This window comes from Uranotaenia lowii, chromosome 1 (genome assembly GCF_029784155.1).
Source record: "Uranotaenia lowii strain MFRU-FL chromosome 1, ASM2978415v1, whole genome shotgun sequence".
NCBI lineage: Eukaryota > Metazoa > Arthropoda > Insecta > Diptera > Culicidae > Uranotaenia > Uranotaenia lowii.
The window spans coordinates 101,153,490-101,163,577 of record NC_073691.1 but is presented as its reverse complement, the minus strand read 5'-3'; the positions used below and the strand labels follow the sequence as shown (position 1 = coordinate 101,163,577).

Genomic DNA, 10,088 nt, shown 5'->3' with positions numbered 1-10,088 from the left:
GGCAAAAAATTAGGGAAAAACAGCAAATAACACTTCAATTACTTCATGCAAGAACTAATTCCTTCCTTTATATTTCTCTTTCCTCTCCTTTTCTCTTTCTTTTATTTTCATATACCCCTGCGCATACGATTCGGAGTCATATGATGACTGGCTGGACCCCGAGACAACTATCACGAAACCCATCACACATACCAGTGGAATTGGGGCGGAGACACGAAGCAGACGTTCAACAGACGACGACGAAGGAAGGAAAAACATATAAGATAAGTTAAAATGATTCCTTTAATAACACAAAAATTAAATGTAGTTAGATGCGTGGGGAGTATGTAGAGGCCAGTCTCGAACCCGCCCATGTCCTTCCTCCAACTGGTATCGGGAGGGGTTGGTTTATTATCTTGAACTGCATTTTATCCATATTCCATGGATATAATGAAGTGCTTGATGGTTTAACCAACGTCTCAAGATCGCTTACTATTCTACGCTGCCTTCTCTACACTTTAAATTTTCTTCTCCAAACTATTCTAATTTTCATTTCCAGCGTCAGCTCCCCGAGCTATTTAAACGCCATAAAAAAAAAAAAAAAAAAAAAAAAACATTTCTCGTTTCCTTTATCAATGTCAGCAATAACTTGAAAAAAAATTGCTTTTTCATTTCATTTCAACAAAACTTTATTCCATTGATTCAAAGCAATTTGATTGAATTATTTGAAGAATTGTTTCAATTGACCTTTTTTCCTCGTTGTGTAGTCATTTTTGCTTTTAAATTAATGAAATCCTGGTAGAATAGTTGAAATCATTGTTCTGTCAAAAAGAATATTCGTAGAATTAATTTTAAGACAACTAACCTTGAAACTCAAAACTTATGCAATTTTTCCAATAACATGGGTTTTTTCTTCTCAATTATTGAGTGTCTGCAATGAAAGTGTTTCCGTTTTAAATTTGCTCCTACACCGGTGGGGAGTGGGTGTTTTAGCCGATTCTAAAATTTCAAATTTTGCTTAAACTGGTATACTTAAAACCAATATTTACGCCTGAACCGTTGCAGGTGCTCTTAAACTGTTCGGTAATATTTTCGGTAAAAAATAAACGAATGTCGGTAAATGAAGAATCGATTTACCGATGTTCGTTTATTTTTTATCGAAAAAATTACCGAACAGTTTAACGATTTACACATGTTAGGATTTCGGTAAAAAAAATTACCGAACTCGGTAATTTTCGTTTACTGTGTACATTAAACTATTAGCAGAAAAATGATTACTTATCTTACTTATACGTTTGAAACTCACCTCCTCATTTTCACCTTCCGATTGCGGTTCATTTTTGATTGGATCCTAAAACAAAAATCATTCTAATTAGACAAAAATTACTTCTAATTGAAGACCAATTACCAGTTCAACTTTTGATTTTATAGAATTGGCAGATGCTAATATAATATTAATGCCGTTTTCTCTCAGCTTTTCTAGCTGCTGAATGGTATCAGAATTGACGCCATTTTTTTCCTTGGCAGATCCGTTCTCCAGTGCGCAATTAGCACCAATTTTTTTTACCTGATCCAAGTTGGAAGCCGTACATTCCGAGGAACATTCTCTGCTGGAGACATCTTGGTTGCTATTATTGCGAAGTTTTCGGTCAGCCGCGTCGCAACGATTTTTAAAACTTTGCCATGAATTAAGGTAGCTTATACAAGCATGGCAAATGTTAGCAGATAAGCTGTCTTCCGGAACAACCTGGAACCGGTACAGGAAATTGATTGTTTAATAGATTTCTACATTTTAAATAAATAAATAAATAGATTTCTACATAGTAGGATTGGCTATTTTTTTTTCATCCTGATTCATGCGCAATAAAACATATAAAACAAAGGATAGATACTACAAAATGTAATGCAAATAACTGCATCAAGGATTTTGGATCTATTCTGCTGTTTTAATTCAACTTACTTGTAAATGGACACACGAGTATATTTTTTTGTCTAAACGTTGTTTGTCCGCCGCAAAATTATTGAAAATATGGACACATTCTGTTTCCGGCGCCAGGCAAAGCCGGCAGCAATTTTTTGGATTCATTTTGTGTACGATTTCCGGCAAACAACCTAACAGCCTCAACTACTCTCCATCGAAGGCAAAAATACGCTCATTTCCGCAGGTTTCCTTAAAACGATTTCACCGATCGGCAAACAGGACCTCTGCTTTGCAAAAAGTTCCTACACGCTCATTTTTATATAACCATTTTTGGTTCTTAAATAACCATTTTATGAGTTTTGCTTCAAAACCTCCAATATGGTTATTTTTCAACAATTTTTCTAGAATTTTTTTCAACCATTTTGGTAGTTCTCGAGCATTAACCACAAAATGCTTGAAAAATTCTGTGCCTCATCACCGCCATTTTGTAAAAGATTGATTCCATAGTCGGGTGCGTTTTACGAGGAAAAAATATTAATCAATTTATACTGCTTTAGGGATCAAAATCATACGGCGAACATCCTTTTCCGAAGGTAAGTCAATTATTTGCTAGGTGATCGAAACCAGAACTGAATTTCGAATTGTATGTGAATTCCTACCTTTTTTTTTCAAATTCTTTTCTGAAAACAACTTTTGTAGGGTTACCGGAAAACCGTTCCACTTCGGTAGTATTTTCTATTGGACGGATTGGAGTGTTTTTTCAGCCTGTCGGAATACCCATGTTGGGTAAATGGGTCCATCAATTCCGGCGCTGCCCAGCTCAGAGACTAGAATCGTTTTCGTTTTTGGATTTAGTGGCTATCTTGGAGGAATTTAACTTCGGCTTTATTACTACTAGCAGGATGCTTTTCCTCAGCGCGTCGCCTCACAATATTCGGAAGGAATAAAACGCGCGAATTTGATTTTGGCCACATCCATCAGTAAAACCAGTCGAACGGAAAAAAAGCGCCATTTAGAAAAGCTTCAGTCGGAGCAGAATCTGAAAACATAGTTTTGTTACGGAATCTTTCACTGTCGATAACCGGAAAGCCTGTACAGTTAACATACATGTTTAACAAACAAGAAATAAAATACAAAAAATGAAAACTCGTATTTTTTTGAATTTTTTATCTACAACTTTGAAAATTTCCGAATTTGCTATTCTGCTTTCCGAATTACGGTTCAAAAATAACCATTTTCCCTACTTCTAGGGTGCTGTCTCTTACGATTGAAAAATAACCATATTCGAACTTCTCCCCTAGAAGTCATTTTATGACTTCCCGCGTACTTAAAAACTATATCTCAAACAGTATATACGATTCATCTACAGCTTCAGAAAAAGTGATTTTTAGTGTAAACGTAGCTGTTCTATTAAACTTTACTTCGACGAAAAATTTGACCGATAAAAACGAAACATGAACCTTTAAGTGAAAAAGTGATGGTATCTGTAAAGGTGATGGAATGGTACAAACGATTTCCTTATTTTTTCCTGTAATCGTAAAAATTATCTCGAACCGTTAACCTTACCGTTCAAACTTAAACTTCAAAAATGAGCGAAACGCCGGTCAGAGATGCCAGGGAGTTTTACAAAACATCAGTGAGTAATTATGAGAATATCTCTTATATTTTTTTTATTCTGATACGACTCTATAGAGTTTCGAAGAAAATATAATTTATCTTGGAGGTATGCCCATACATCGTACTAAACGAGGTTTAGTTCACGCTTTCCACGATGCGTTTAAAATAGCTTTTAGTGAAATTAAGCGAGTTATTACGAGTGATTCTTTGCAAATCCATTGTGCAGATAATTACAATTTTATTCAATTGTTGATCCCTAAAACATTCTTAAATTACTACCCATAATCATCCTGATCAGATTAAATATTTACCTTTAAATTTTGCATCTCAATATCTAAACAAATATTGATAAAACATTGAACCTGGCACCACTGATGTAGACTTTGTTTTGGTTGTCAAACGTGAAGAACGAAAAAAATTGCGGTCCAGCAAATTTGTGCGCTATTTCGCCGGATTCGCGCGGATCGTAATTTTCAACACAGTCCGGGAGACGGAACGAAGTTTATTCAGCAATCGCAATGTTCTGTGAGGTAAGTTCGGGAAAATTCTCCATTTATGTGGGTGCCGGTTTGCGACTCGCAGTGATGTACAAATCATGTTACGCAACAGATTCTATCTGTAATTGATTTTTCTGCTCATTTTTATAATGAGCGTTTAATTGCACTGTTTTTAAAAGAAAGTGTTTTTTTTTCCTTTCCAGCGGTTATGCTACATCTGCCGCTAGTTCCAGTCAGGGACTAGACCGATCTTTGAAGCGGCTGAAAGAAGATGTAAAACGCTCTGGAAGAACTTTACGCCGAGATCTGAAAGATGTTCCGGAGGAAATCCGTATTAACCGTTCCGCTTCCAGCGCTCAATCTTGACTGGTTATTCCTTGTTGCGGTATGTTAAACGCGGTGTCTTTAAGAATCACCTTAGCAGAAATTTTTGAAATTCTTATTGCAGGTCACCTAGTTCCAGAAGACCTTCCCGAGGTGCTCTGGTTCAGGAGTAATGGGAAACATTGAACAGCATGAACGCAGCAATGGAAATTTCCCACTACAACGCCCTTCTTCGGGTGTATATGGATAATGAGCAACGGAATTTCTGGCGGATTTGCAGGCCAAGGGCGTTGAACCGAATCGCGTCACCTATCAGCGATTAATTTCGCGCTACTGCCAAGAGGGAGCAAACAAGACTCTGGAATTCCTGCGAGAGCTGCTTCCAGTAATTGAATGCGTTTTCAACGCTGAGCCAGGATAATTTGTTTTACGCTACGTATCGATATAGAGCGGCGCGGAAAAACGACATTCAATAAAATGTTGCAATTAGAAAACATTTTCCATTTTTATCCGAAAATCTCCCATATAAATTAAAAATATTGCGTTTGTATGCGTGCTCTTTTTACGAACGATTCCTAAAACGGTTTGAATAATGTTGGAATAAAGTAAAGTCAAATCGTTACACAACCATTGACGTAAGCGTTTAGGAATGAGAGCTCCTCGAAAAAAACTATAACGATTACAATCCGATGATCTAAATACATTTTCAGCAATCGGTTTTTAAACCTAACATGGACTGCATGTAGAACAGTTCGTCCATACAAGTGTTTTAACGGTTTTTAACAATTACATAACCTAACGACATATTAAAAATACTGTGAATTTGGAATTCACGATTTAACTAATGTATTTCACGGTTTGAATAATCGTTTGCTAAACGTTTTTTTACGCTTCATCAAATCATCGCTTTACTATTAAGGAAACCGTTTGGTTACAATCCTCATTTATGCGGGTTCTCATGGAGAACTCATAAAATGACATTTCCCGGGAAAAGGTCAAAAATATGGTTATTTTTGAATCGTAAATGGTTTAATAATTTCTAGCGTGTTCGAAAGCTTTCAGCCAGTTAGTCAATTCTGCACTCAGAGGAAATCTTATTATAAATTTCATAAGATACATCTTATGAACCACTTTTTTGCGTCCAAACTAATTTTTCATAAGAGTCTTATGAAATTCTTTCAATTTTCATACGATATTCTTATGAAAAATAGAAGAAACGGCATTGTGAAAAAATGATGAACACATTCATTCATAGCATCAGTTTTTTTCATCATCTAACAGTGATATAACTTAAGGTGGAGAAAAAAGCCAAAGTTGCGGTGAACGGATATAAAATAATAAAACAGGTAGAGTTCAGCTTTACGATCCAAAATGTAATGAACCAGCATTTATTGGGCAAAGCATTGCAGGGCTTCATGTTCCCTTTTTTAGTATTTTCTCTTTTCTCATTTAAGCCCGGTTTACAGTTCTTGTGAACTCGAACTCGAACGTGAACGTGAACTCACCACAGTGAAAAAATATTCCGCAGTGAAATGTCAAATCGATCAAATCTTCAAAATTAGTAAGAGGTTTGTTCAACTGCGGGTAGAAATTGGTTTCGATCGGAAAATGACAGATCATTCAACCAATGTTTTGATCGATACTTGTCGAACCAATGCTCAAATTTAAATTCAAATTTCTCAAAAAAACATATTGTTCTTCTTCAAAACATATTCAGCTTTGAAAACGATTGATTTAATAAAATAATCCCAAAGTTCTTATCTTTGAATACAATGAATTTAAATTACATTTTATGAATTTAAAGTACTCCTAAAAAGTATTTATCGATCAAGGAGTAACGAGCTTTAGCGATTCGTTTCTTTTAAAAACTTATTGAAAGGACGTTATGAATATAACATCTACAAGATAGCCATTTTTTGTTCTTGATTAAAAATTGACAAACAAAAATTTCAAAATTACTTTTAATTAGTGAAACAATTGAAAAGGTTTTTATTTAATTAAAATGCTTCAGTACTCTTTTGTTTGTTAATTTTTCTGCTTTTCAGTTCTCCTTAAAACACATTATTTTTGAATGATTTCATAAATTTTCATAATTATTTCCATACCTTTTCTGAAACACACATTTGAACAAAGCGGAATCTATTTTTTTTATTTCAATGGAATCTGGCCATTCGATGATCTTCATTTACATTTATTCGTTGAGAAGCTCTTCCAACAGGTACATTTATTCGTCGAGAAACTCTCCCAACAGGTGCAATTAAATGATGCCCAAGCGGGTTTTAAAGTTAAAAAAAATATCGTATGCGTTTCATTTCAAACTCGTAGTATTTTAAGCCTTTAATTGCCTTCAAATGTGCTTACAAATTAAAAAAAACTAATTTTTTATGAAGCAAAAATTTTTCCGTCATCGGTGAAATTTTTTTCAGAATGCACATTGCCATTCGGACGTGAAAATGAACGCGGAATTTATATTCACCACTCTTGTTCGTTTTCCGTTTTCACGTTCGCTCAGTGCGTTTACACTTCGAGCGGAATGTCAGTGAACGCGGAAAAAATATTCCGCAGTGAAAATCGGGGGAATTGAAATAAAATTAAGATTAAAGGGCTTTGAACAAGGAAATCAGTTCAAAAATAATCTTTCAACCATTCCGCATCTATTCCACCTAGTTTCGCAGCCATGAAATGCAGCATAGTCGAGTTTTTGAAGAATATAAGTTTTTTCATTTTCACGTTCGAAAGAACTGTAAATGCACCTTTACTCTTCATCGATTACATGCTAAAGTAAATTGTTAAGGTTTTTGGGTTTAATTATAACAATTCCTTTTCCCTTAAATTTGTTTATAAATTCGAATTCAAACAAGCTTGAAATTTCAAAAACAATTCTTCTAAATTTTGAAATACTACTTAAAATGTTCGCAAAATATTTACGTTCTTTAAACTTATTCGATAAGAAACTGTAAAAAATTTCAACTATTCAAAAGTACACGTAGTCACATAATTTTCGCTTCTTGGGTTTTCTAGTTGAACGACGAATCGAACGCTGCTCGGGAACAGCTTCCTGATCAACTTGCTGCTCGAGTTCCGTCTCCATTGGAACCAAATCCGGTAGAGCTTCTTGCTCAGAAAACAAAAATGAATCGGCTGGGAAACCGAAAAAACCTTCAGCATCTGAATCTGAACTGACATCGTCCTGATCTTCTCTCCTCCTTTTAGTATGCTGTTGAGTGATGTTGGTTTGCTGAATGTTGCTACGTCGATCAAAATTATTGGGATGCAGTACCAATTTCCTTCCTCTGCGAGAAACGGGCAAAATCTTCAATTGACGTCTGTGCGCCTGAAGAATGCGACCACCGAGCGAGATCTGTGAAATATTATTCGAAACATGTGTTAGAAACTTTGCAGGTAACCAAATTCTAACATCAGTCGGATTAGGATTTTTATAGTAGATCAGATCACCATTTTTAAGCTTATTAAAAGGATTAGGTAATACCTTGTTTTCCACGGTTATTGATTTATCATCATCGTCAATATTTTTAGTAAAATTTGGTTTAAAATTATGTTTAGGGTTAATTAAGTCCAATAAAGTTTTTGGTTTAAAAGCTAAGAGGCGTTCTGAAGGAAATTGACCAGCTGAATCTAAACAAGTGTTCCTATAATTAAAAAGGAAAAAGCTTATTTGCTCGTCGGTATCCAATTTGTTCATTTCCGGATCCAAAAGAAACTTTTTCCAAACGTCCTTCACCAGTCTGACCATTCGTTCTGCCTGTCCGTTGCTTTCTGGATGGTAGGCAGGGCTCTTCATGACTCGGATTCCTTGTTTTTCCAGAAACACTTTGAAATACTCAGAATTGAACGGTGGGCCTCCATCTGTCACGATTGTGTCTGGTAGCCCGAACCTAGCGAAGATACTTAGAAACACCTTCAACACCTTTCTGCAGTCTGTACCGAACCTCATGTACTCGAGCTCAAGCCATTTACTATGACTGTCGACTACCACCAGAAACGTTTTCTTTTGAAAATGGAAGAAATCTGCATGCAAACGACTAAACGGTTTGTTGGTTTGTTGCCATGACGAATAAGGAACAGTTTTTCTAATTGCTGTAGTTTGATGACAGATTTGACAGGCTTTCACAAAATCCTCAATGTCGTCGTTGATTCCATTCCAGAAAACAGTTCTCCTGGCCATCTGTTTGATTTTACTCATTCCTGAATGATTTTTATGTAGCATTTTCAAAATTTTATTTCTCAAAGACGATGGAATCATTACTCGTCCTTGGAACAACAAACAGCCTTCAAATTCCTCTAAATCATGATGATTAGCGTAAATATTCTTGAAAACTTTATCCAAACGCTCAGGCCAACTGTTACGAGACAAAAAAAGGGTGAGCACTGCTTTCGATAGCGTTTATTAACCGCTTCAAACTGCGGGAAAAACAAAGTAATTAGCGCATTTAACAAGGGGAAATTGTGGTAACTTACATTTCAGTTGCGCTTTATAAAAAAGATTGAGCCCTTTAAATGCTTAAAGTGGAATTGATACGTCCTGCAAGGGCAATTAATATTTAATAAAATGTGGTTCATCCTAACCTCAAATGTGCTTACTTCGTATGTGCTTAACTGTGAATTAACTCCTATTTCCACTATAACTCGTAATGAACCGATTGATTGAGAATCAAAGCTTGAGCTACGCGAATCTGAGAGAAGCAAATTATAACAATAAATTTAACAATAATTAATAAATTTCAATAAGATATCCTGCACCTACGTCTTCCAGAGCTAACCGAGGGAAATACAGCGTAATAGTGACGGCTTTTTCGCTAATAGAGAACGTGGTTTCCGAATTGTCAATCGTCGAGTCGTTCGATGACACCAGTGTGGCCATCGTCGCTGTTTGATTCCGCAACATTCTCCCCCGGGTGTATTCTGGTGCTCTCACGGGATACACGTTTTTCCTGAACGTCAAGCAGCGCCAATCTGGATACGGGCCTGATGTGTCTAGAATTACCTACTTGTACGATTGCTCGGCGTTCGTATCCATCGGAGTTTGGTAGCATTTGGATGATGCGACCACGTTCCCATTGGTTCCGCTTCATGGGATCTACTACTAGAACTAGATCTCCTTGTTCCAGTGACCTTGAATGTTCGAACCACTTTTGCTGCCTTCGTATTACGGGGAGGTACTCATGTAGCCAGCGCTTCCAGAACGCATCAAGTTGGCTCTGTATTAATTCCCAGTGTTTCCCAAGTCCTTTGCGTAAGATAGTAAGTTCAGCATGATCCAGTTGCGCCTTTCTCGGTGTATCATTTCTGTGGTTTCCACTGGAGCTTAAAAGCAGGAAATGGTTAGGGGTGAGTGCTTCCGATTCATCTGATTCTAGAGGCAAGTACGTTAGGGGCCTTGAATTGACAATTCGTTCTGCCTCCACGATCAGCGTCTGCAGCCCCTCGTCGTCGTGTTTTCCTTCGGCGTAGGAATCATTCATAGCCGCTTTTACAGATTGAACAATGTAGTATCTGTTTAATCGACTTTCGATATGCAGGTCGAAACCCCTCAAACAAGTAAGAACCTCGCTGGCGAGGCTTGGTTTAAAGGAACAAATAAACGAGTGAGTCTCTTCTTCACTGGACTCCAAACGTACCTGACGTGTGTGTTGTAGACTTTATTTATTATAAAGAAAACCCCGCTTAATATAAGTGTTAAAAGTATAGCGATAAAATGGTCACTTCAAATGGCGACGAGAATGGTACTT

The 10,088-nt window shown here is 36.5% G+C and overlaps 2 protein-coding genes and 1 long non-coding RNA gene across 8 annotated transcripts in view; 1 reads left to right on the top strand and 2 right to left on the bottom strand.

The window, feature by feature from the left end:
* The window catches only part of LOC129749786 (zinc finger protein hangover), a 78,487-nt gene extending 76,264 nt beyond the window's left edge, over positions 1–2,223 (bottom strand). For both annotated transcript variants that reach the window (XM_055744870.1, XM_055744878.1), the window contains exons 1-3: positions 1,940–2,223; positions 1,388–1,726; positions 1,286–1,330 (exon numbers count right to left, since the gene is read on the bottom strand). In XM_055744870.1, the coding sequence (XP_055600845.1) occupies positions 1,286–1,330; positions 1,388–1,726; positions 1,940–2,065 (510 nt within the window). In that variant the 5' untranslated portion in view covers positions 2,066–2,223. The remainder of the gene's footprint in view (positions 1–1,285; positions 1,331–1,387; positions 1,727–1,939) is intronic.
* A 1,086-nt stretch (positions 2,224–3,309) lies between these two features.
* Positions 3,310–4,832, top strand: LOC129749798 (uncharacterized). The gene is made up of 3 exons (XR_008738163.1): positions 3,310–4,047; positions 4,218–4,399; positions 4,463–4,832. It is a non-coding gene; the product is annotated as an uncharacterized LOC129749798 (long non-coding RNA).
* Positions 4,833–6,357: 1,525 nt separating this feature from the next.
* Positions 6,358–9,783, bottom strand: LOC129738409 (uncharacterized protein K02A2.6-like). 5 transcript variants are annotated; one of them, XM_055729594.1, is made up of 4 exons: positions 9,100–9,783; positions 8,941–9,032; positions 8,818–8,881; positions 6,358–8,760 (listed from the first exon to the last, which is right to left on the bottom strand). In XM_055729594.1, the coding sequence occupies exon 4, from the start codon at positions 8,600–8,602 to the stop codon at positions 7,313–7,315; it is 1,290 nt and encodes a 429-aa protein (XP_055585569.1). In that variant the 5' UTR covers positions 8,603–8,760; positions 8,818–8,881; positions 8,941–9,032; positions 9,100–9,783; the 3' UTR covers positions 6,358–7,312. The 5 variants fall into 5 exon arrangements, with proteins under 5 accessions (XP_055585569.1, XP_055585568.1, XP_055585567.1 ...); XM_055729593.1 differs by having other exon boundaries at positions 9,104–9,783; XM_055729592.1 differs by having other exon boundaries at positions 8,941–9,783.
* Positions 9,784–10,088: the final 305 nt, after the last annotated feature.